The 26,615-nt window shown below is 37.8% G+C and overlaps 1 protein-coding gene and 1 long non-coding RNA gene across 4 annotated transcripts in view; one reads left to right on the top strand and one right to left on the bottom strand.

The window, feature by feature from the left end:
- The window catches only part of SPEF2 (sperm flagellar 2), a 192,537-nt gene extending 180,008 nt beyond the window's left edge, over positions 1–12,529 (bottom strand). The window contains exons 1-2 of the mRNA XM_032135721.2: positions 12,405–12,529; positions 1,250–1,352 (exon numbers count right to left, since the gene is read on the bottom strand). Coding sequence (XP_031991612.1) covers positions 1,250–1,352; positions 12,405–12,462 — 161 coding nt within the window. The 5' untranslated portion in view covers positions 12,463–12,529. The remainder of the gene's footprint in view (positions 1–1,249; positions 1,353–12,404) is intronic.
- Positions 12,530–22,322: 9,793 nt separating this feature from the next.
- LOC131381711 (uncharacterized) overlaps positions 22,323–26,615 on the top strand; it is a 126,055-nt gene continuing 121,762 nt past the window's right edge. For all 3 annotated transcript variants that reach the window (XR_009210600.1, XR_009210598.1, XR_009210599.1), the window contains exon 1: positions 22,323–22,439. This is a non-coding gene — a long non-coding RNA (uncharacterized LOC131381711). The remainder of the gene's footprint in view (positions 22,440–26,615) is intronic.

Genomic DNA, 26,615 nt, shown 5'->3' with positions numbered 1-26,615 from the left:
AGAAGCCAGTCACAAAATGTCACAAATTGTGTGATTCCATTGATATAAAATGTGTAGAATAGGCAAATCCACAGAGACAGAAAAGTAGATTAGTAGGCGCCAGAGGCTGGGTATTTAGATGGTGGTGATGGTTGTGAAGATACTAAATATGTGAATATTTTAAAAAACACTGAATTGTATGCTTTAAAATGGTGAATTGTGGTACATAAATTATATTTCAATATAGCCACTAAAAACAAAAACCATTATGAATTTTTTATTAGTAGTTAAGTTCTATTTTATATTTTTAAAACACAAATAATAATACTAATTGTCCACCCAAGGCACTATATGTTGTTTCACTTCTTCTCTTAAAAGAAGGAACAGGCTGGGCGCAGTGGCTCACGCCTGCAATCCCAGCACTTTGGGAAGCTGAGATGAGTGGATCACGAGGTCAGGAGATCAAGACCATCCTGGCTAACACAGTGAAACCTCGTCTCTACTAAAAAAAATACAAAAAAAAATTAGCCGGGCTGGTGGCGGGCGCCTGTAGTCCCAGCCACTGGGGAGGCTGAGGCAGGAGAATGGCGTGAACCCAGGAGGTGGAACTTGCAGTGAGCCCAGATCGCACCACTGCAGTCCAACCTGGGCAACAGAGCGAGACTCCATCTCAAAAAAAAAAAAGGAACAATCGATTAACAGAACAGGAAGTAATCTGGTGTAAATAAGTCCCATTTAGAGATGCGGTCTTGCTGCAACCATATAACAATCTCTCCTTTGTACTCTTGAGACAATAAAAAATGCATGTGCAAGGAAGGAACAATTTCCATATCAATGGTCTGCTTGGGTGTTCAAGGTTTGGAAGGGATCTTATGATTCATGATTCTTTGAAGTTAACTTTGGAAAATGCCAAAGAAATTAACTTTTCTTAAAAGTAAAGAGTAGTCCAGAAGCAGGGGCGCACACATGTAATCCCAACACTTTGCAAGGCTGAGGCAGGAGGATCGCTTGAGCCCAGGAGTTCAAGACCAGCCTGGGCAACAGGGCAAAACCCCGTCTACACCAAAAATACAAAAATTAGCCAGGCATGGTGGCATGCACCTGTAGTCCCACCTATTTTGGAAGCCGAGGCAAGAGGATTGCTTGATCCCAGGAGTTTGAGGTTGCAGTGAGCTATGATCACACTACTGCACTCCAGTCTCAGTAACAGAACAAGACCTTGTCTCAAAACAAATAAACAACAACAACAAAAAGGAATAATCTCACTAACCTGCTGTCCAAAAATTCTGAAAAATCATCCTGAAGTTCAAACTTGTGTAGAACTTCTCCAAGTAGATAGCCACTGGCAAATGCCTTTGCAAATGACTTGGGACCTGAGTTTCAAAACATTGAGATAAAAACCATGAATACAATGTTGCGCATAGAGCTAATGATCTCTTTAAATATACATACACTAAAAACTACACAATTTAACTGGAACTCAAAATGCCATGAATATATTTCTAGAAACATCTTTTAATAACCAAAGGAAAAGGTTGACATTTAACAGTAGATATTTTATAAAGATTCCCAAATAAATATAAATCAATAATTGATGAAATACAAAATTTTGAAGGAAAAGACAATTTTTTAAAAAAAAATGCTACCAAAAAATTTATAAATAACATTAGATCTAAAAACTAGCCTTAAAGATATTTTATCAAATTATACTCTAATTTTTTAGTTACTCACACAACCTATGATGATAGCCTATTTTGGCCAAGTGAGATGAAAGCTAACTTCTTTTAAACAAATACCTCATTTTAACCTGCAAAACAATGGAAAGTTTACTAAAGCCATTTGCACCTTCTTAAATAAAACCTCCTGAACATAATCAAACTTCTCCTTCATGGTTCAGAGGGGACACTATGGCCCAGTTATTGTCCCATGCAATTACGGAGAGATAGCCCAGGGGAAAACTGACTTTAGAGCCAGAGATAATCTGTGTTGGAATCTTGGCTCTGCCCCTTACTAGCTGTGTGACGTTGGGCAAGCTGCTTCATCTTCCTGAGTTTCAGCCTCATGTCTAGAACAAAGATAACCATATCTACATCTTATCTCAGAGAGCTATTTAATATTAATAGCTCTCTTTTGCAGTAGTGTTTGAGAATTGCTGGGTACCATGCCTGCCACATAGTAGGCACATAATGATAAGTGCAGATTTTTTTTGTTTTTTTGATGGAGTCTCACTGTGTCACCCAGGCTGGAGTGCAGTGGCCTGATCTACAACCTCTGACTCCCCGGTTCAAGCGATTCTCCTGCCTCAGCCTCCCGAGTAGCTGGGATTACAGGCATGTGCCACCACACCCAGCTAATTTTTGTATTTTTAGTAGAGAGGGGGGTTTCACCATGTTGCCCAGGTTGGTCACGATCTTTTGACTTCATGATCCACCTGACTCGGCCTCCCAAAGTGCTGGGATTACAGGCATGAGCCACCGTGCCCAGCCAAGAAAAAAAAATTTTTAAGTGTTCAATAGGATTTGCTTTTTTAAAAAATGTTCTTAGTTTTGAGTTACTTGTATTTTTCTTATAAAGTAAAATATATAGAGTTACATGATATTTAAGGATTATATATAAAATAAATTATATTATCATAGGCCAAAGCCATCATCTCTCAAATTACTTCAAAATCCTCCACAAATATTCAACATGCTTCCATCAGGTTAACATACAATAAAACATTATATTATATTAAATATAATATTTCAACATCAGTTAAAATATTATGTCATTGCAGTATCACAAATTCAGTTTTACCAGATTGTTCTATTTTACCTGTCTGACTAATGATGAGGTGGCTAATTGACAGTGACGAAATAACATTTCTTCATGATTTGTAGAAGTGATGCTTGGTTGTGTGGTTGCAGGAAGGTGAGCTAAGTTGCTCCATAACAGCCACTGCGCAGTCCTCACTCCAAAGATTACACCCTATCATAATACTTTTTTGCATATCTGATACCAGACCACAGTTTTCTCTAAGACTTTCTTAATATCTGTTCTAAAAACCCTTTATACTCAGAGTAATACCTCAATCCTTAAGTTGAGTCAATACAATAATAAAGGTAGTTTAAAAAGATGTCAATGATTCCCACTGATTCTATGTACTTGGGGTGAGCTCTTGAACTGTCTAGAATTAGAATCTATTAATTATGATTACATAATTTTTATATGCAATAGAAAAAATAAAAGGTAAAAAACATTAAGGGGAAACAATGCTTTTGTCTATGGATCACTTTAGCAACAAGTAAAGAAATGAAACTTTTATAAGCTCCAGGAAAATGAAAGCTTCCAATCACGTAAACTTGTGTTCAGCTATAGTTCATGTGAGAACAGACACATTGCATCTATTCTTAAAGTCCACAGTCTGGCACCTATTAGTGGATTTTAGCAAGCTTTTCCACAAACAGACCAGTTTTATCATCATTTTAAAACTATTCAGGGCAGAATGATCTCACTCTAAACCCATGATACATTCTTTCAGAGTTGATGGTTTGATGCCCTTCCTATCAGTCATATCTGTCCTCCCGAAGCTATGTCTTAATGTGAAACACTGAAGCAACTCTTGAGAAAATATACTTAGAGAACAGTATGTCCTAAAGCTTCCAGCAGGAGAATTTGAAATTCATGGCACACCTGAGCTTTATAACTCAGCTAGCTCTATTGCACCGCCTGGAACACCTTACAGCACAATAAGCTTCATAACCCAGGCACACCTTCATAACACCTTACAGCACAAGTTAAGCTTGAGCTTCATAACCTAGGCACTGAATTTTTCCGACTTTAACGTGACACCACTTGAATATCATAATGCCTTTCAATGCTACTAAAATGAGGATTGGCTTGATCTTATACTAAATGTCACCTGTTACTCAGCAAGGGTCTTCCGGCTTCATACCTCAGTAGTCTTTAAAGCAACTGAAATCCAAAGGGTTCCTTCTGCTCCAATGGGCAAAAGTGTGTCACCTCCTCCTGTGTCACTGCAGCTTTCTCCTTCCCTTACAGACCCCAAACCTCTCATTGCCACCATGACCCTCAATGTGCCACCCAGGATGCTCTAGCTGTGTCTTTCACCTCTTCTGTCTGTTGCTTTCTTCTGTCTGCCTCTTCCCTTCTCTCCTCCCTAGCCTATCCCTATTCTTCCCTTAGTTTTCTAAAGAGCCACTGGACGTAGAACCATTATTCATCTATGGATGTATCTGTGTCTTTCTATTCCTACGCCATCAGGGTCTTGTCCCAGTTTTTGGCTTATTGCTTTCTGTTCAAGAGCTGTTGCTATGTTACCTTCAGGTAATCTCTTTCCCTTCCTGCCTCCCTCTGGGGTTTGCACTGTGCGTGTTGTTCACGTTGCCTGAATGCTGAAAGTCTAGCCCAGGAATAACTGGGGAATACTAAATCCCTTTCCTTCATCTTCAATGTGGCTGACAAATGGTCTGTAGCAAACCATTTTCTACAAAAAGGTCACCAGAAAAATAAAATCACTACCCATTTCCTTTGAAATAGGATGGCATATTAATAAGGCAATTATGATATGGATAAAATGGGGGTGTTTATAGTATAAAGGTTAAAGAACGATAGTAAACACTTAATGTATTTCATTGTCAGAGTAGTTTATAACAAATAAGCACGTACCAAAATATCTGTCTGAAGCTTTTAATGCATAAGACACTTCAGATTTACCATGTGCCACATCAGCAGAAACTAGAACAATGAGTGACGAATACAGCAAATGATAAAAGCAATAAAGGGGAAACTTGGAGAAAAAAATTAAAAGAAAAAGAAAAAAGAACACATATAGGAAACTAGACAAAGAAAGAAAAAGCTGAAGAAAAAGTGTATACACTAGGACTGATAGACTAAAACATATAAAATAAGAAGACAGGGCCGGACGCGGTGGCTCACGCCTGTAATCTCAGCACTTTGGGAGGCTGAGGCAGGCAGATCACGAGGTCAGGAGTTCGAGACCAGCCTAGCCAATATGATGAAACCCTGTCTCTACTAAAAATACATAAAGTAGCTGGGCATGGCGGCACGTGCCTGTAGCGCCAGCTACTCGGGAGGCTGAAGCAGGGGAATTGCTTGAACCCAGGAGGCAGAGGTTGCAGTGAGTCGATATTGCGCCACTGCACTCCAGCCTGGTGACAGAGCAAGACTCCGTCTCAAAAAATACAAGAAGACATATAGGAAGCCAGAGAGAGAGAGAGAGTAAGAGAGAGGACAAAGGTGATAGGGAGAGAGAGAAACAGTGAGGAAAAAAGAAAAGGCAAGTAAAAGCTTATTTTTTTCTCTTTGGCTTGTCATGTTCTTCTTCCCACAAGTGTCACTGAATACTATGACTAATTTCAGGACGCCCACCTCTATAAACTAATTTGCACTAAGAATTGAAATTTTGTAGGGGGAAAAAGAGGCAGGTTGACTCCAGAACAAGGAACAATGAAGGAATATGATAAGTAAATAAACCACGGGAGCCCAGTGACAATCTTCATCCTAAACCCAAATTACTTACATCTGGGATTAAAATTATTTAGCAGCAACTCAATGCTGCCTCTAATCTTCTCAACCCTGCCTCTAATCTTCTCAACCCTGCCTCTAATCTTCCAAGCCACATGCCTGGTCCCCATCACTAAAGTTTCCTTTTCTAATAAATCTTTGATGCGGGCCTCTGCGATGGGTCTGTGTTAGGCTGGGACAGCCGGTGAAATGACCTATGTGCCTTTCCATCAAAATGGCCCTTAGCCAGCTGGAGGAAGCACAGAAAGCGATCCACATTTCACTTGGTGATAAGGAGAGCACAGGTTCTGGAGAAAGATTCTCTGTTAGACTTGTGGCTCATTTACAAGCTGCTTCACCTTGGGCAACTATGTAGCCACAGTTTCTCATCTGTAAAAATGAGAGAGTGATGGACTCTACCTTGTAAGAGTAGTTTTGAGAATTAAATTTTATATGTAAAATGCTTAGCATACTGCCTGGTCCACAGTAAAAGCTCAGTGATTATTTCTATTGTTATTATTACTGTCTTCTAATTTAAGAAAACAGGTCATATTAATTACACAAACTGTAAATAACAGATCCTTAATGATTACACTACAAACGTTCATGTTTAAAACACAATTCAGTACTCAGAAAGCAAATACTTGGCAATTCCTGGCATTCATATACAGGCCCACTCTTTAGGCCTGATAGGCTGTAATTCCCCCACTGGTCTGGGGAAGCACCTGTACTTAAACACAGTCTATTTCTACAGCAAAATATTTAAATAGTCACATCCAGTGAAATAAATAAGGACTAAACAGCCTTATGGCATTTCTGGTCAGGTTTTTCTGCCAAATGAATAATGTACAAAGTTGCAGTTTTCAGAGATTTTTGGATCCTAGAATTTTTTAGATAAGGGACTGCAGACCCATACCATTTTATGCTCAGTGGCATTTAATTCTCCTTTACTAGAGTAGGAAAGATCGAGCCTGCACTATCAACTACATTTAAAAAGCCAAGAAAATTTACTTTCATTTGAGATAAAAAACAAAAACAAACAAACAAACAAACAAACCCTGCTGAAGGCTTGGAACTGGCATGGCCCTATCAGGCTGTGGTGCCCCTAGAAACCGGGTGGGTGCTCACAGCTATGCCTTGGCATTCTCCAGCTGAACATAACCAATTTCACAGCACACCAACATCAGACTCTGTGACACTGATGGGTCAAAACAAAAACAAAATCCCTCTGTAAACATGTCTGAGCTCAGACCCAAACAAGAATATTGTCCAAAACACAAAAATAACCAAGTATGTCCCTATTCTGGCCAATAAGAATGATTGCTGCTTCTCTACTAATTATAGCTTTGCTTTGATCATTTTTCTCACCTTCTAGATAAGATTTATTAAGATACCCAAATCATAAAATTGCCAATGTTTCTGGACAGGATTTAATTCACAGCAAGGCACCACTTCCTGGAACCCTCCTCAAAAACACCTAACACAAGCCCAAGTCATTTCTAGCACCTTCTTACTGAGATGTCCCGCAGTCCTCATGGTTCATGTTCTCTCTTGTTACAACAAATCTATAAGTCTAACTTTGTTCAACTACAGATGTGTCCTGTGATCTTTGGCAGGGGATACTGACGTTTTCTTTCCTTTGGTAAAAGAATAGGATGGTCAGTCTTCACGATTTTATCCTTTGAAGGTTTTATCATAATTGAGATTTACTATCTGAAACTAAATCTCAATTGCTATATTATAACCCTCTTTAATTGTGAAAATATTGAGCATCAGTCTTTTCTTGAAGCTCCATTTCTTAAAATTTTTGCTTTGATTTACACAATAGCCTTCTGCTACTAGACTTGCTGTATTAATTTTTAGTCAATGAAAGCCAAGTTTTAATCAAGAAAAATGCTGCGAGGCTAGCCAGGAAATATCAAAATCTGTTGCTTTACGTCAGAAGCAATAGATTTTCTAATGATTCTGAGTGTTTAAGTATGAGAAAATGTGTAAGGTTTAGACTCCGGGTTTAAAGAAGACTAGAACTAAAAGGCAGCAGGCCCAGAATCTCCTGCTAACTTGCTACTACCTAGGTGCATAATCCTAAACAATGCTCTTAACACATCTGATTAGATTTCCTCATCTGCTAAAGAAGAATTAAATGATGTCCAAGATTATTTTTCAGATCTAAAGTAATATGATTCCGTAATGTGGTAAGGTTACCACAATACATTATGAACTATTGCATAAAAATAAATATTCAATGGGATTTTTTTATATATCTTTTCTTAAAATAAAATATGATCCTTCTGAAAATATTAGGACAAAAGACCAAATCAACAAAGTGTTGTTAATGCATGAGAGGATGCCCCTCAACTTTGGGACAAAGAGTAGAAAATATCACTCTCCAAAAACAAATGCTACTAAGATTTAATATAAAACGACAAGATTAGTCATCTATGGAAACCCACTTGGAAAAAATCCAAACCCAATTAACAAGGAGCACAGATTGTCTCTTAAAACTCACAAAAATATATCTATTTAATTTTTTTATATATCATGTAGGCAATTATTAATATATCCCAATATATTAATTAACCTTATTTAAAGTAGGAATATGCCCTAACAGTAGAATAATTCACAACTGTTGTAATTTCAGAAGCTTTTGGTAGTAGAAGTAACATTGGAAAATACTATTGAACAGTGTGGCTTCCCTAAGTACTGTAGGCCAGAGGGGCAGGAATTCTGACTCTAATCTAATCTAATTTCATCTGTCACTGCTATCTAGATGAAACACCTCCAGATCAGAAAAAGTAAAACACAGCACATATTAGCTTTGACTGCCCCTCCAACAACTGAACTATTATTTAGCTCACAAGGCAGCAAATGCACAGGCTTGGCATTCTCTCCTGTTTCTTTGTCCCAACAAGCAACTATGGGCTGGGCCACTTCTAAACAAACAATAATTCATCCAACTTTGCCACTTAACCATCTAGGAATTATGTTATGCCCTATGATATTATAACATGCCTAGATGGCTGAATTTTTCTATTTCTTGTGACTTCAAATGAAAAATAATCCTTATAAAAAGAGCTCAAGTGAATACATTTGAGAGAGTTACTTAAACATATATATTCATGCCTAAGTTTAAAACTTTAATGTACAATATAGGACCTAAAAGCATAAGTTCAAATTCTAGCTCTACGACCTAATGGCTGTAAGACCTTGAACAAATTACTAAGCCGTCTCCTCCTCCTGACTCACCTGAACATCCAGGGCAATACCTCTTAGGGTTGTTTTTAAGATTAAACAAGAAAATGTATGTAAAGGGCTTAGAACAGGGTATGGTATACACACATAAATGCTCAATAAGGGATAACTTTCATTATTTATTATTCTTTCATTTGTAGACTTCATTTGAACTCCATATAACTTTTCCACAAGCTCCCACAATATTATAATATGCTTATGACATTTCAACTAAAGTACTAAACCTCTTTTCCTCCTATTTTGTCATGTGATGTTTGGCTTCTTTTGATTTTTCACCTTTAATGCTATATTGAATTTTCCCTTCAAATTACAAAGGCAATATAAACAACAAGCCACATAACAGAGATGTATAAAGAAAAGCTACCAATCTCCCACTTCCCCAGGGTAATCCCTATAACACACTTGTTTATATCCTTCCACACTTTCCTCTATGCTTACGCAAACCATAATATGAAGACTCATGTGTAAGTCAATAGTCCAGTATATGTTTTTCCATACTTTTCTTCATGCTCATATAAATGTTCATATTCATAAGTGTGTGTTTCTTAATTGGTACAAATATATAATTATACTAGTCAAAATAAGCTCTAACTTTTGGTTTTTACTTGACAAAAATACATAAATATCCTTTAGGCCAAAAGTTATAGCAGCTAACTCATTCTTTGTAATAACTGAATAACAATTCATAGTATGAATAAAGCACCATTTATCCAAGCATTACACTTTTGAAGGATACTCAGATTGTTTCCAATTTTTATTTTTGCCCCTGTAATTCATGTAGCAATAAACATCTTTGTTCAAATATCCTTATATATTGGTGCTTTTATTTTTATTTGATAGATGCTGAGAAGTAGGATTTAGCATTTATGTCCAAAGTGCTATTTTAAATGCTTTACATTTAATATCCCATTTAATCTTGATAAAACCAGATGAGGTATCATTATTATTGCTGTTTTTAAGCATGATGAAATTTAGGTAAATAACTTGTCCAAAAGATTTCCAAGCAGTCTAACCTCCAAGTTCTTGCTTCTTTACACTTCCCTTACCCAGAAATTGCCTGATTACTTTCCCCAGAGTTTGCACCAACTCACAGTCTTTCCATGATAGATTCTACAAACCATCCTAAGCCTTCCATTGTGCACCATAGAACAGTTTATCTAATGATGGGACAGCAGCAGCAGGAAATGTGCTTCCTTGAGTGCAGAAATCCTAGCTTGTTGGCTTACAAACACAGTTAAGTGTGTTCCCAAAGGCCTTTTACAATGTGGAATCTGGTTACCTCCTCGAGGACTCTCTCGCTCTATCTCTCTTATAGTAGTTGAGATTAAAAAATTAGTATGTTTTGCTAGTGAATGGAAAGCAGAATACTCCATTAGAACGGGGCGTCTCTGCTAGCTTCCAGATCTACACTTCAGGAGCACAGATGCCAGGAATTTTCCATTCATAGCCTAAATGCTGTTAAAATTCCTACTTAGTCTTCAGCCCTTTTATGCTTACAGAATGAAGTCATTCTTCCTCCACCTCTCAAAACCAAAATCCCAAAACTAATTAAAATTATAATGGCACCTACTGTTTTTATTTATCTTTATTAATTTCATTTGTTTCTCCTAAAAGTATTTCAAAATGTTGCAACAGAGTCCTGGGGATTTCGGCAAAGGGTGGTTTTTGTTTTGTTTTGTTTGTTTTTTGAGACAGAGTCTTGCTGCGTCACCCAGGCTGGAGTGCAGTGGCTCGATCTCGGCTCGCTGCAAACTCTGCCTCCTGGGTTCAAGCGATTCTCCTGCCTCAGCCTCCCAAGTAGCTGGGACTACAGGCACCCGACACGACGTTCAGCTAATGTATTTTTAGCAGAGACAGGATTTCACTATGTTGGCCAGGCTGGTCTCGAACTCCTGACCTCATGAGCAGCCCACCTCGGCCTCCCAAAGGGCTGGGATTATAGGCGTGAGCCACCGCGCCCGGCCCAGGTGTGGTTTTTACTAATAAAATAAATGAACTAAATTAAACTAAGCAATATGTAACTGCTTTTCTTTTAGAAGAATACAACTTAAGGGCATGATATTTTATTTTGGCTCCTATAGTGAGACAGGAATAAGAAACAATAAATGCTAAATATTGTCCTCAGTCCATCGTATTTTAGCAAATAAACAGTTGGAGACACAATGGGATAATCGTAGAATACCAGGAAAGAATTTAATGCAGCTCACAGGGAGTGTGTAGATGGTAATTTGACAAAGAAAGAGTCTGAGGTTTATGCCTCAAGAAATGCAACAGGAGATGATCCGTGCTAGAGATCCTCATGCTGAGAGTATTAATAACTACTTTGCACCCACAGAAACACTACCGATCTAGCAACTTCTGTGGATAACCTAAGGTTGAACTGGCACCACTGCCTCTCTGGTAGCAAGCTGGTGTTAAGCAAGTTCTTCTGGGAAAATGGACTGAAATGACTTGCCCTGAAAACCTCTTCCCTTAAGCAAAAAAAAAAAAACAAAAAACAAAAACAAAAACAAAAACATACCAACTGAGGCCGGGCGCGGTGGCTCATGCTTGTAATCCCAGCACTTTGGGAGGCCGAGGCGGGCGGATCACGAGGTCAGGAGATCGAGACCACAGTGAAACCCCGTCTCTACTAAAAATACAAAAAATTAGCCGGGCGTGGTGGCGGGCGCCTGTAGTCCCAGCTACTCGGAGAGGCTGAGGCAGGAGAATGGCGTGAACCCTGGAGGCGGAGCTTGCAGTGAGCCGAGATTGCGCCACTGCACTCCAGCCTGGGCGACAGAGCGAGACTCCGTCTCAAAAACAAACAAACAAACAAACAAAAAAAACAAAAAAAAACATACCAACTGAAAAATGAACTCCTACTGAAGAATTACAGGGCAGTCAAGGAAGCTGTCAGCATGTAAAATTGCCTCTGTGGTTGTCAGACTTGGAAACTTTGGGTGGCAAGCGCATGGTTAGAATAAAATTAGGTTGGTGAATAACGTCAGCTTTGGGCAAGAGCCAATAGTGACCAGAAATAGCTAAAGTTTGTGATTTGGGGCTTAAAATTTACTAAAATTTGTAGATGTTAACATATTCTACATTAACTTATTTTACACCCACCCTTCCCTGCTGGTCAGTTAAGTATGGAAAGCATTATTAGGTCCATTTTATAGAGAAGGAAACACATTCAGAGAAGGTATTGTAACTTGTCCAGCGGCTTCGTATTTCCTCGACTAGCCACCACACCATGCTTCTACTTCTGGTGATGTGAAGGCGGCATCGTTAGGGTCAGACTACAGAGTCCAGCAAAGTTTCCTCTCCATAGAAGCAAAGGAGACCTTCCTAAACCCGCTGATTGCCTAGAACCACATCACAAAGTCAGAATGCCTGCGGGTTGGGCCCACAGTGACAAGGGTAACTCGAGAGCGGCAGAGTGGGGACGTGACAAGGCCTTGCCCTGGCTGGGGTGAGCTGTAGGGAGGTTGCGGGACGGACCTGGAGCACTGCCGAGCCGAGTTGCTCACTGTGGGGTGCTGCCGGCTCCGCAAGTGCCCCACCTGCGCAGCTGGCGCCCCGCCCGCCACCTTCCCTGAGTGCGCTGCGCTGCGGGCTCTGCGCCCCGCTAGCCCCTCAGACGCTCGCCCCTGGCCGTGGTCACTCACTCACGGTCCGGGACACCTTCAACTCCTTGTTGAGCCACTGGCACAGGATCTCCGACATGGTTCAGCCGGTGCCTCAGACCGCAGGCGGGTGCTAAGAAACTCGCCAGGAACCAAGTCTGCCAGCCCGCGTCCTCCTGTTGCCAAGGGCAACCCTTTGCTAAGGAAGCGTATCCATGCTAGAACTAGGCGAAAGGCCTTAGAGAAGAGCGGACGCTAGGGCTCAGCCGCAGAGGACAGAAAATCGTGTTCCGCCACCTGCTGGCGGGTAAGACCTGAGCGTGCGCCGGCGCGGGAGGAAGCAGTGGGGGCCTGTGAGAGAAGTTAGGGAGCAGCGGGTGTAGGGAGAGGCGAGGCGGGAACACTTAAGGACACAGCAGGGGCTTCTTAGGTGAGCAGAAAATAAAACGAGAGTCTCCGCAGGGCTCCGTGGCTCACGCAAATAATCCTACCACTTTCTGGAGGGCGTGGCGCTCGACTGAGCCTGGGAATTCAAGACCAGCCTGGGCAAGGTAGCAGAAACCGTTTTTTTCTGTAAGAAATTAGGCGGCTGTGGTGGCGTGCGCCTGTGGTCCCAGCAGCTCAGGATGCTGACGTGGAAGGATCAACCCAGGAGGCCGACTTTATAGTGAACCGACATCGGAGTCACTCTCCGATTGTTGCCCACTGCACTCCAGCCTGGGCAACAAAATGAGACTCTGTCTCAAAAAAGAAGAAAGAAGAAAGAAGAAAGAAGAACAAGAAGGAGAAGGAGAAGGAGAGGGAGACAAAGGGGAGGAGGAGAAGAGGAAGAACAGGAGGAAAAGAAGAAAGAGGAGAAGAAGAACAAGGAGAAGGAGGAGAAGAAGAACAAGGAGAAAGAGGAGAAGAAGAACAAGGAGAAGGAGGAGAACAAGGAGAGATCAAAGAAGAGGAAGAAAAAAGAAGAGGAAGAAAAAAGAAGAAGAGGAAGAAAAAGAAGAAGGGTATTTGGGGTATCCATCACCTTGAGTATTTATCATGTGTATACTTTGGTAACATTTCAAATCTTCTCTACTAGCTATTTTGAAATATACAATGTATCATTGCTAACCATAGTCACCCCAGTTGCTAGCTAACATTAGACCCTATTTCTTCCATCTAACTATAGGTTTGTACCCATTCACCAACCTCTTTTCATTTCCCCTTCCTACCCTCACATCCTTTCCAGCCTCTGGTACTCATAATTTTGTTCTCTATCTCCAGGAGATCAACTTTTTTAGCTACCACATATAAGTAAGAACATGCAGTATATGTCTTTCTGTTGCCTGGCCTATTTCATTGAACATAATGGCCTCCAGTTCATCCATGTTGCTGCAAATGACCTGTTTTCATTCTTTTCCACGGACAAATGGTATTCCATTATGTATATATACCATTCTTTCTTTTTCCATTTGTTCGCTGATGGACACTTAGATTGATTCCATATCTTGGCTATTTTGAATAGTTCTGTGATAAACATGTGAGTGCAGGTATCCGTTTGATATACTGACTTCTTTTCCTTTGGATAGATACCCTGTAGTGGGACTGCTGGATTTTATGGCAGTTCTGTTTTTAGTTTTTGGAGAAACTTCCATACTGCTTTCCATAGCGGTCATACTAATTTACATCCCCACCAACAGTATCCGTTCCCTTTTCTCCACATCCTCTCCAGCATCTGTTGTTTTTTGTCTTTTTAATAATAACCATTCTAAATGGGGTAAGATGATATTTTATTGTGGTTTTGATGATTAGTGATGATGAATTTTTTTCATATACCTGTTGGCCATTTGTACCTCTTCTTTTGAGAAATGTCTATTCATGTCCTTTGCACACTTTTTAGTGGGATTGTTTGTTTTTTTTAGTGTTGAGTGGTTTGAATTTCTTGTATATTGTGGATATTAGTCCCTTGTCAGATTAATAGTTTGCAAATATTTTCTTCCATTCAATGGGTTGTCTCTTCATTCCATTGATTGTTTCATGTATTGTACAGAAGGTTTTCAGTTTAATATAGCCCCCAGTTGTCTATTTTTGTTTTAGTTGTCTGTGCTTTTGAGGTCTTATCCATAACATTTTTGCCTAGGCCAATGTCCTGAAGTGTTTTCCCTATGTTTTCTTCTAGTAATTTTATAGTTTTAGGTCTAACATTTAAGTCTTTAATCCATCTTGAGTTGATATTTGTATGTGGTGAGAAATACTGTTCAGCTTTACTCTTCTGCATATGGATAGCCAACTCATCCAGCACCATTTATTGAAGAGGGTGTTCTTTCTACATAGTTCTTGGTGCCTCTGTTGAAAATCAGTTGGCTGTAAATATGTGGATTTATTTCTGGGTTCTCTATTCTGTTACATTGGTCTATGTGTCTATTTTTATACCACTACCAAGCTGTTTTGATTACTACAGCCTTGTAATGTAATTTGAAGTCAGATATTGTGCTGTTTCCAGCTTATGCTGTATTAATTACTATAGCCTTGTAATATAATTTAAAGTCAGATACTGTGCTGTTTCCAGCTTTGTTCTTTATGCTTAGAATTGCTTTGGCTATATGGGCTTTTTATTGGTTCCATATGAATTTTAGGATTGTTTTTTTCTATTTCTGTGAAAATGATACTGGTATTTTTATAGGAATTGAATTGAATCTATAGATTGTCTTAGGCAATGTGATCATTTTAATGATATTAATTCTTCCAATTCATGAACATGAGGTGTCTTTCTATTTGTTTGTGTCCTCTTCAATTTCTGTCATCAGTGTTTTGTAATTTGTAGGGTCTTTCACTGCCTTGGTTAAATGTGTTCCTAGGTATATATTTTTACTGTACTAATTGCAAGTGAAATTGCTTTATTTATTTATTTATTTATTTATTTATTTATTCATTCATTCATTCATTGGTAGAGATGAGTTCTCTCTATGTTGCACAGGCTAGTCTTGAACTCCTGGGCTCAGCAATCCTCTGCCTTGGCCTCCTAAAGACTTGGGACTGCAGTTTTGAGCCACTGCACCTGGCCTTGATTTATTTTTCAGCTATTTCAGTATTAGTGTACAGAAATGTGACTGATTTTTTTATGTTCATTTTGTATCCTGCTACTTTATTGAATTTGCTTATCAGCTGTAAGAGCTATTTGGTGGAGTTTTTAAATTTTTCTAAATATAAGATTATGTCATTTGCAAAAAGGGACTATTTTCCAATTTAAGTATGTTTTCTTTCTTTCTCTTGCCTAATTTATTTGGCTAGGACTTTCTGTACTCTCTTGAATAACAGTAGTGAAAGTGGGTATCCTTGTCTTGTTCCAGTTTTTAGAGAAAAGACTTTCAACTTTCCCCCATTCAATATGTTAGCTGTGGGCTTGTCATATATGGTCTTTATTATTTTGAGGTATGTTCTTTCTATGCCTAGTTTGTGGAGAGTTTTTATCATGATGGAATGTTGATTTTATTAAGTGCTTTTTCTGCATCTATTGAGATCATCACATGGTTTTTGTCCTTCATTCTGTTGGTGTGATATATAACATTTATTGATGTGTGTATGTCAAACCATCCTTGCATCCCTGGTATAAATCTCCTTTAATCATTGTGTATTATCTTTTTGATGTGCTATTGAATTCAGTTTGCTAGTATTTTGTTAAGGATTCTTGCATCTATACTCATCAAGGATATTAGCCTATAGTTTCCTATTTGGGTTGCATTCTTATCTATTTTTGACATCAGGGTAATACTGGCCTCAAAGAATGCATCAGGGAGAATTCACTCCTCCTCAATTATTTAAAGAATAGTTTGAGGAAGACTGGTATTAATTCTTTATACATTTGGTATTATTCAGCAGTGAGTCCATCTGGTCCTGTGCTTTTGTTTGTTGGGATAATTTTTATTACTGATTCATTCTCTCTAGTTGTTATTGGTCTGTTCAGGTGTTGTATTTCTTCCTGATTCAATCTTGCTAGGTTGAGTGCTTCCAGAAATTTATCCGTTTCCCCTGAGTTTTCCCGTATGTTAGCATATAATTGTATATAATAGTCTCTGATAATCGTTTATATTTCTGTGATATCAATTCTAATATCTCTTTTCATTTGCTGATTTTATTTGGGTTTTCTCTTTCCTTTTATTGATTACTCTATCTAGTGGTTTATCAATTTTGTTTATCTTTTCAAAGAACCAACTTATTTCATCGATCCTTTGTATTTCTTTTTTATTAAAGCCCCTATTTTGTTTAGTTCTGCTCTGTTTATTATTTCTTGCCTTCTGCTAATTTTGGATTTGGTTTGTTCTTGCTTTTCTTGTTCCTTGAGGTGCATTGTTAAACTGTTTATTTGAAAATTTTCTACTTATTTGATGTGGGCATTTATTGCTATAAACTTTATTAGTTCTGCTTTTGCTGTATCCCACAGGTCTTGGTATGTTGTGTTTCCATTTTCATTTGTTTCAAGAAATGTTTTAACCTCCATCTGAATTTTTTTCATTAACCTATGGAAGTTCAGGAGCATGTTATTTAATTTCTGTGTATTTATATGATTTATATGGTTTCCAAAGATTCTCTTCATATTGATGTCCATTTTTATTCCACTGTGGTCTGAGAAAATACTTAATATGATTGCAATTTTTAAAAATTTGTTGAGACATGTTTTGTGGCCTAACATATCCTAGAAAATGTTCCATGTGCTGTTGGGAAAAAAATATATATTCTTTGGTAATTGAATACAAAGAGAGTCTTGACTGAAGATTTTTTTGTTTGTTTTTTAAAGAAGCTGTATTGAGGCTCTTGTTCTAATGGCAGCAGTTTTGTCATTGATTTACAAATAGTTTTGGTTGCTATATTATATGGGCTACCTTTGCATTAATAGAATGTATCTAATTCCTTTTATTCTCAGTCTTAGTATAGGACCTGACATGCAGCTAGCATTCAATAATTTTTATTGGCAATAATTTTTATTGGCAATGGTGGCAGAACTAACAATTAGGATTATTAACATCTCTATATTGTTTTGAGAGGTGAAATTTTATTAAACTACTTTTCTAGTCAGTTTTACCTTTCAAATAATTATTTCAAAATTGTATTTTGACAAAAACTCATCTTTGGCATGCTGAATTCAGTTTTAGCAAAAATGTGGCTGGGTTCATTCAGCGAAAATCCCCAACCCTGGATATCTGATCAGATTGTAATCTCCCACCATTCCCAGGACTTATCACTCTGGCCTGCCTTCAGCAAGAAGAATCCTGTCAAGTCAGTCTAGCTAGAATCTCCCCTGACCCTGATGTTTCCTTTTAGTAATTTTTTATCCACTGATCACCACCCTGCTCTTTGGCTATAAATCCCCATTTTTCTTTATATTTGGAGTTGAGCTTGATTTTTCTCCCCTATTGTAAAACCCCACTGCAGTGGTCCCTTGAATAAAATCTTTCTTACCCTCTTTAACAAGTATCAGAAAAATTTTTGTTTAACAATTTCTAAAGGTTTAGATGGAATAATAGAAAAAAAGTATATATATATAATCTATGCATTATTTTATATGTACAATAATATAGAAGTAATTGTATGTTGTAAATACAAGAAACTTCCTGCAATGGGACCTGGATACACCAAATTATGATTCTTTTCAACCATCGGCACAATAACAGTACTGTCCAACTAGACCAATCTCTCTTGAGATTGATCTGAAGTTAATCTCGGTGTCCCGTTGAATAAAAACTTAGTACCGTTACTAAGTACTTAGTACCATTTCATTCTTGGCTTTACTTCTAAAAATCCCATCACATGAGTTTCCTTGGTATCTCTAATGTGTACACATTGTCATTTTGGTTTGATGGTTCTGTTTCAGATATGTTCTTATCGTAAACTCAAGTTTCTTCTCCAGAGAGCCGTCTGCCTTCCTATATCCATTTTACAGAACTAACTAATTGTATTTGGTAACAATATCTCAGGAAGTGGGAAGTCCAAGCAGGATATGATTTTATTCAGAGCGATTATCTTAACAACTTATGGAAAAACATGGATTATTTTGGTTGAGGCAAAACGGCCTAATCAACCCAATACAGCAGGCAAGGCTACGGTTGGAATTCTGAGATAGCTTTATTGCCAACAGAATTGGAGCCTGATATATTCAATGTGTTTCACTCTAGAGTTATTCAAATTAGGAAGATTATAAGATTCTACAAAGCCCCTATAGCCTGGAGAATATATGTCCTGCAACTGTGTCTACTGGAAGCACTGAATTCCTGAGCATGTTTCTAAGGGGTGGATACATACGGTGCGGTGGCCTCTGAGGCAGTTCTGCTTGTTGTCATCCTAGTAGTATGTTTAAATTGATGACCAGAGCTAATTTAATAAGAGGTTCCCAGCTTTACTATTAGTCAGTAGGACCTGGGGGATTGAAGTTCATGATATCTAGGTTGCTGAGAAGATTGCTCTTTGGGAAGGGCATAGACGATAGAGCACCAAACTTCACAGCAGCATTGGTAGAGAATGACTGAGCTCATAAACACTGGTAGATATGTGTGGGCTATAATTCTCACATCAAAGTGAAATACTTCTGTGCCTATCTATAGGAATTGTTTGGTTGTTGTTTGTTCTTTGTATCAAGAGCTATTTGTGCTATTCATCTTTGGTATCCAGCTTGGAACAACATAGTCTGCCCATATGGTGTTTTGGAAAGAGAGTGTCTATACAGGATTTGGATAAATGAAGATGCAGACACTTTACAAAAAGATAAAAGTCATTCATTTTACAAAAAATGCATGATACTCATTTCAGTTCACAAAACATCCAACTTGGAAATGATCTGACATTACAATATCAATAAAAATGTGCTATCACTGAAATACATGCATTTTACTATGTAAATTCGTATTAACTTGAAATTGCTATTTTATTTATTTATTTATTTTTGAGATGGAGTCTTGCTCTGTCGCCGGGCTGGAGTGCAATGGTGCGATTTCAGCTCCCTGCAATCTCCACCTCCCAGGTTCAAGTGATTCTCCTGCCTCAGCCTCCTGAGTAGCTGGGACTACAGGCACGTGCCACCACACCCAGCTAATTTTTGTATTTTTAGTTGAGATAGGGTTTCGCCATGTTGGCCAGGATAGTCTTGATCTCTTGACCTCATGATCCGCCCACCTCGGCCTCCCAAAGTGTTGGGGTTACAGGCGTGAGCTACCACGCCCAGCCAAGTTTAAGATTAAACCTATTGTGTGCCCATTAAAGTCCCAGCTCTGGATAAGGTTTCTAGCACTGCCCATGTTAGTATTTAGAATTAAGTGACATGTTCGTTCTCCCATAAGGAATCAGCTGGAAGAGATTAAAGAAACTGACAGTTTTCTTTCTCTTCCTGAGACGGCTTTCTTGTGGTTTTTAATAAAATATTTTAGAATATTTGGCCCCTTCACCTGATTGTAACTACCACACCAATCATAAAACGAAAAGCTTTCTTTTTTAAAGCATCACCTGTCATTTTAATTATCAATCTTTATTTCTTTTTTGTAAAAACTCAAGTAGAAATTATAGTTATTTTGAGACCACAAGTTGGATTGGAAATGTATGCTTTATAATAAAATGCAATTCATTAAAAATATACCTATTTCTTTTAAAAATTAATTATTATTATTAATTATTATAACATTTTTTACACCAGTGCAACAATCACCACAAGATTTCCATGACCAAATGTTTGGGGGGTTTTCTCCACATACCAAGCAGTGGACAGCAGCTGGGTATCCTCTAATTCAATTCAATTCTGGTGGTGTCTTCCTGGAGATAGCCTTAGATCTCACAGGTTGAGGGCTCATTCCCACAAGAATGCCTCCCCTTCAGATACCAGTACTGAGTCTAAGCCTCTGGAACTTCAGACTGAGCAGTTTCAAGCAGGGCTTCTCATGGCCTCCCTCTTTGGGCTTGATTAATTTGCTAGAGTGGCTCAGAGAATGTTTACTTAGGTTTACTGGTTTATTATAAAAGGTATTATATTACAAAGGATACAGGTGAAGAGTTGAGTAGGGCAAGGCATATGAGAAGGGGTGCAGAGCTTCCATGCCCTCCATAGGTATACCACCATCCAGGAAACTCTACATGTTTAGCTATATGGGAACTCTCCTAACCCTGTCCTCTTGGGCCTTTTATGCCATTGGATAGGCATGATTGGCAACCCTGTAGAAATGTGATTGAACAAAAAGAGTATGATTTAAACCCAGAAGGGCCTGTGTGTTTAGATTCTTCTTGGCCTCTCTGTGCAGCGTTCCTTCCCCCATGGTATGAGTGTCTTATGACCCATAGTCAGATTAGAGTCCTGCCTTGGGCAGGTGAAAGGAGAGGAGGAGAAGGTAAGAGAGGGAGAGATTCTATTTACTTTAACAAGGGCTGTGGAGTTACGAGCCAGGAACTGTGGATGAAAACCAATATATGTAAATTATAATATCACACTTTCCCCTCTAGTATGTCCTGTGCAATGGTTCCAGTTTATATTCCTAAAGCCCTGCGCTTGTCCTTACCCAGATACTTCCATGAACTCCACTGGAGCAGTGTTTACCTACTGTGGGGCTTAGCCTCATAAAAGTTAATGTAATTTCTTCAGTGAGTCATGCCAGAATCCTTCACAAATGAAGCAATGTAGAATGAAATTAAGTAAAAAATATCAAAGGGCATTTCAGATAGTAAGGGTAAATGCATATGTGGAGTTTTTTGGAAACATGTTTGCCTTATGTTTGTACATATTTGTGTGTGTGTGTGTGTGTGTGTGTGTGATTAAAGGGTGGATGTGTGTATGTGGTTTGCATGTGGGGAAAAGTATTTTTTTCCTGTGGGTCATTGTCAATAAAATTTGCAAGCCACTGTTGGAGGATAAAGACCCCACTGAAAGTAATCCATGATCTAGCCTCAATTCAACCTTAACTATAAGCCACAAACTCATTTACACATCCTGTTCACATTCCTTTCTCAGGTCCCAACTTTCCCATCTCAACACCTGTCTTTCCTCCTCCCTCTGCAAAAAAGACATCGGAATACATGGATGACTTTTCATTTTCACATACCCAGAACCTAGAGCAGTGCCTGTCCAAATGCTCACTCAGTAAATGATACAGCATGAATCTGTGCATACCAACAGGACTTTTAACACACACCACTCACTTTAACATCTATATATTATGTTGCACAATTTCTTGTTTGTGTATGTGTGTTATTGGATGATTCCAGTCCTTTGTACTTAGAACAATGAGGATCACAAAAGGATATGTGAACCTGGGAACTGATTTTTTTCTTTTTTGTTGTTTTTGAGACAGAGTCTTGCTTTGTCACCCAGGCTGGAGTGCAGTGGCATGATCTCTGGTCACTGCAACCTCTGCCTCCTGGGTTCAAGCCATTCTCCTGCCTCAGCCTCCCGAGTAGTTGGGATTATAGGTGCCTGTCAGCATGCCTGGCTAATTTTTGTATTTTTAGTAAAGACGGGCTGTCACCATGTTGTCCAGGCTGGTCTCGAATTCCTGACCTCAGATGATCCACCAGCCTTGACCTCCCAAAGTGCTGGGATTACAGATGTGGGTCACCGTGCCCAACCAGAACCTGCTTTTTTTCGTGTTCTTGAAAGTAGAACTGAAAGTGTTATGCCATGATGAAATAAGGTATATTAGACTTCCCATCCTACCATGATTAACTATAAAACAGAAAAAGTATGTAGAGCAACTACAGATAGTGCACAAATATGTCAGCTTTCTTCCTGGGGAAGTTTCTTGACTGTGGCTTAAAGAATTAGACACCAAGCAGAGAGCAAAGATCTTTCTGGGTGGAGGAAACAAAGATTGGAATGTAAGGCTTCTGGAATTCTGAGGGTAACATAATGGAGAAGAGGAATGTAGAATTTTGGAGGTAAGATAATGCAGAAGAGGAAGTTACGATGAGAGGGAGCTCTAGAAATTAGCTTGAAGTCTCCTTGAGTCTTTAACCAAATACAAAGCTGCCCATGCACAGGAGAATAGGAAGCTTACTGAGATACTGTGATGCTGTATAATGCCAGGAATCAGACTAAGTGAAGAAACTTCATTGAACACTCAGAGAATTCAGGTAACGACCCAGAGAGAAAAAGGCTTTTTTTTTTCTTTTTATTATAAAGGCACTTTAATCATAGTGTAAGGGCTAACAAATCTTAAAATAAAAATTTAAAAACTCTAGTGAGATAAAGCTGATTATCCAATAAATTAATTTCCTGCCAGAAGAAAAATCAAAATTTAAAAGAAAACAAAAAAAAATTTAGACTCTTAACAATGTGGCACCCATAATGTCAGACATAAAATCAAGAAGAAAGAACATATGAATCATAACCAGGGGGAAAAATGGTCAAAAGAAATAGACTCAGAGGTGACACGGGTGTTAAAATTAGCAGACAAAGACAATAAGCACTATAAAAATATTACAAATATTTTTAAGATGAAAGTTAAGATATAGATGTAATGTATGAACAGTTGTAAAATATAATAGTGCAATGGAAGCTATTTTTAAGCAGATGGAAGGTCTACATCTGACAAATCTTTCATCTGAAATGTAAAATTCATTGAATGGACCTAACAGCAGATTAGAGATTCAGAAGAAAAGATAAATGAACTTGTAGCAAGACAACAGTAACTATCCAAACTAAAGCACAAAGAGTAGGCAGTCTAAAAATAATAAAAAGAACTTCAGTGACCTGTGGAACAATAACAAATGATCGAATGTGTAATTAAAAGCCCAGAAGAAGAAACAGAAGAGATTGAAGCAGAAAAAAATTTAAACACATAATAGCCAAGTATTTTCTAAATATACTTGGCTATTTCTAAATATGATAGAAAATATATATTAAAAAACCAAAAACTTGACAAAATCCAAACAGGAAAAGCACACAATAAAACTACAAATAGGCACATTGTCAAATGTCAAGTTGTTATTTTGCATAAAAATAAAGACCAGTTGAAAGATTAAGATTGCAGAAAAATGAAGAGAAAGCCTTAAAAGTACACAGAGGAAAAAAGACATTGTGAGAGCAATGAGAAGAATGACAACTGATACGATAAAGAGTAATGCAGGCCAGGAGATAGTAGCTTTAAAATGTTGAAGAAGAATAAATTAATCCTATAATTTCATACCCAGCAAAAACGATCCCTCAACAATTAAGGCAAAATAAAGACATTTTCAGGTAACAAAGGCTGAGGAAATTTGATATATGCATTGTAAAGATGGTAAACTCTTCAAGCTGAAGGAAAGTAATACCAAATAGAAACTCATATCAACATAAAAGAAAGAACACTACAAATAGGTAGTATATAGGCTAATATGAAAGAGGCATGTCTTACATGGCAGCAGACAAGAGAGTATGAGAGCCAAGCAAAAGAGGTTTCCTTTTATAAAACCACCGGATCTCCTGAGACTTATTCACTACCATGAGAACGGTATGGAGGAAACTGACCCCCATGATTCAATAATTTCCCAATGAGTCCCTCCCATAACACATGCGAACTATGGGAGCTACAATTAAAGATGAGATTTGGGTGGAGACATAGCCAAATCATATCAATGATATAGCTAAAGCTGATGAAGAAAATTATGGGAAACTAAACAAATACTCAAGCCAACAGAATGCAGGAAAGGAAAAAAATGAAATAAGAAAAACAATACACAATGAAAAAAATGAGACAATTACAAAGTAAGTAGCATATTATAGATTAAACCTAACTAGAGCAATGACTCTTGTATATAAATTAAAAACTAATTAAAATGCATAGATTACCAAATTAAACTTTAAGAAAATCAAGGCCCAACTATATATTTTTAAAAGAAGTGCAGTTTAAATGTAAAGACACATATAAATTAAAAGTAAAATTATAGAAAATATATATAATGTAAACATTATAGCCAAATATTTATAGCATCATTCATAGTAAAGTATCATTTATAACAATATCATTCAAAGCTGAAGTAACGATATGTCTGACAAAGTAGACTTTCAAACAGGAATTACTAAAGATAAACACTTCATAAAATTAAAAAAAATTCATCAATAATACATTATAATCCTATTGCCATACACCTTGTAACAGAAGCAAAAACTGGCAGAACTAAAGGGAAATTAAAATTATATAAATTATAATTAATGATACTTTAAAAAAATTATTTTATTTCAATAATTTTTAGGCAACAGGTGGTTTTGGTTACATGGGCAAGTTATTTAGTGGTGATTTCTGAGATTTTGGTGGACCTGTCACACGAGCAGTGTACACTATACCCAATGTGTAGTCTTTTGTCTGTCAATCCCTTCCACCCTTCTCCCTGTGTCCCCAAGGTCCATTATATCATTCTTATGCCTTTGCATCCTCATAGCTTAGCTCCCACTTATTAAGTGAGAACGTACGATATTTGGTTTTTCATTCCTGAGTTACTTCACTTAGAATAATGGTCTCCGACTCCATCCAGATTGCTGCAAATGACATTATTTTGTTCTTTTTTATGGCTAAATAGTATCCCATGGTGTATCTATACCGCATTTTCTTTATCCACTTGTTGGTTGATGGGCATTTGGGCTAGTTCCACATTTTTGCAATTGTGAATTGTGCTGCTGAAAACATTCATGTGTAAGTATCTTTTTCATATAATTACTTATTTTCCTCTGGGTAGATACCCAGTAGTGGGATTGCTAGATCAAATGATAGTTCTATTTTTAGTTATTTAAGGAATCTCCACCCTGTTTACCATCGTGGTTGTATTAGTTTACATTCCCACCAGTAGTGTAAGAGTGTTCTTTTTTTACCACATCCACACCAACATCTATTATTTTGTGACTTTTAAAATTATGGCCATTCTCATAGGAGTAGAATGGTATCTCATTATAGTTTTAATTTGCATTTCCCTGATAATTAGTGACGTTGAGCATTTTTTCATGTGTTTATTGGCCATTTGTATATCTTCTTTTGAGAATTGTCTGGTCATGTCCTTTGCCCACTTTTTGATGGAAATATTATTTTTTTCTTGATGATTTGTTTGAGTTTCTTGCAGATTCTGGATATTAGTCCTTTATTGGATGCATAGTTTGCAAATATTTTCTTCCACTTTGTGGGTTGTATGTTTACTCTGCTGATTCTTTTGCTACGCAGAAGCCTTTTAGTTTAGTTAGATCGCATCTCTTTATTTTTGTTTCTGTTGCATTTGCTTTTGGGTTCTTGGTCATGAACTCTTTGCCTAGGCCAACATCTAGAAGGCAACTCTTTGCCTAAGCCAACATCCAATGTTATCTTCTAGAATTTTTCTGGTTTTATGCCTTAGATGTAAGTCTTTGATCCATATTGAGTTAATTTTCATATAAGGTGAGAGATGAAAACCTAGTTTTATTCTGCTACATGTGGCTTGCCAGTTATCCCAGAACCTTTTGTTGAATAGAGTGTTCTTTCTCGACTTTATGTCCTTGTTTGCTTTATCAAAGATCAGTTGTCTGTAAGTATTTGGCTTTATTTCTGGGTTCCCTTGGTCTGCGTGGTCTGTTCCACTGGTCTATGTGCCTATTTTTATACCAGTACCATGTTGATCTGGTAACTAGAGCCTTGTAGTATAGTTTGAAGTTGGATAATGTGATGCCTCTATTTGTTCTTTTTGCTCAATCTTGCCTTGGCTAGCTATGCAGGGTATTTATCATATGAATTTTAGGATTTTTTTTTTGAGTTCTGTGAAGAATGATGATAGTACTTTGATGGGAATTGCATTAAATCTGTATATTGCTTTTGGCAGAATGGTCATTTTCACTATAATGATTCTACCCATCTGAGCACGGGATGTGTTTCCATTTGTTTGTATCATCTATGATTTCTTTCAGCAGTGTTTTGTAGTTTTCCTTGTAGAGATCTTCCACTTCCTTGGTTAGGTATATTCCTAAGTCGTTTCTGTTGTTGTTTGTTTTTTGTTTTGCAGCTGTTGTAAAAGAGATTTGATTCTCAGCTTGGTTGTTGTTGGTGTATAGCAGTACTACTGATTTGTGTACATTGATTTTGTATCCTGAAACTTGACTGAATTAATTTATCAGATCTAGGAACTGTTTGGATGAGTCCTTAGGCTTTCTAGGTATAAAAATTATATCCTTGGCGAACAGTGAGAGTTTGACTTCCTCTTTGCCAATCTGGGTGCCGTTTATTTATTTCTCTTGTCTGATTGCCCTAGCTAGGACTTCCAGTACTATGTTGAATGGAAGCAGTGAAAGTGGGCATCTTTGTCTTGTTCTAGTTC

The sequence above is a fragment of the Hylobates moloch genome, unplaced genomic scaffold (genome assembly GCF_009828535.3).
Source record: "Hylobates moloch isolate HMO894 unplaced genomic scaffold, HMol_V3 SCAFFOLD_17, whole genome shotgun sequence".
Classification (NCBI taxonomy): Eukaryota; Metazoa; Chordata; class Mammalia; order Primates; family Hylobatidae; genus Hylobates; species Hylobates moloch.
The sequence above is the reverse complement of the archived record's forward strand: the minus strand, read 5'-3'. Positions and strand labels throughout refer to the sequence as shown.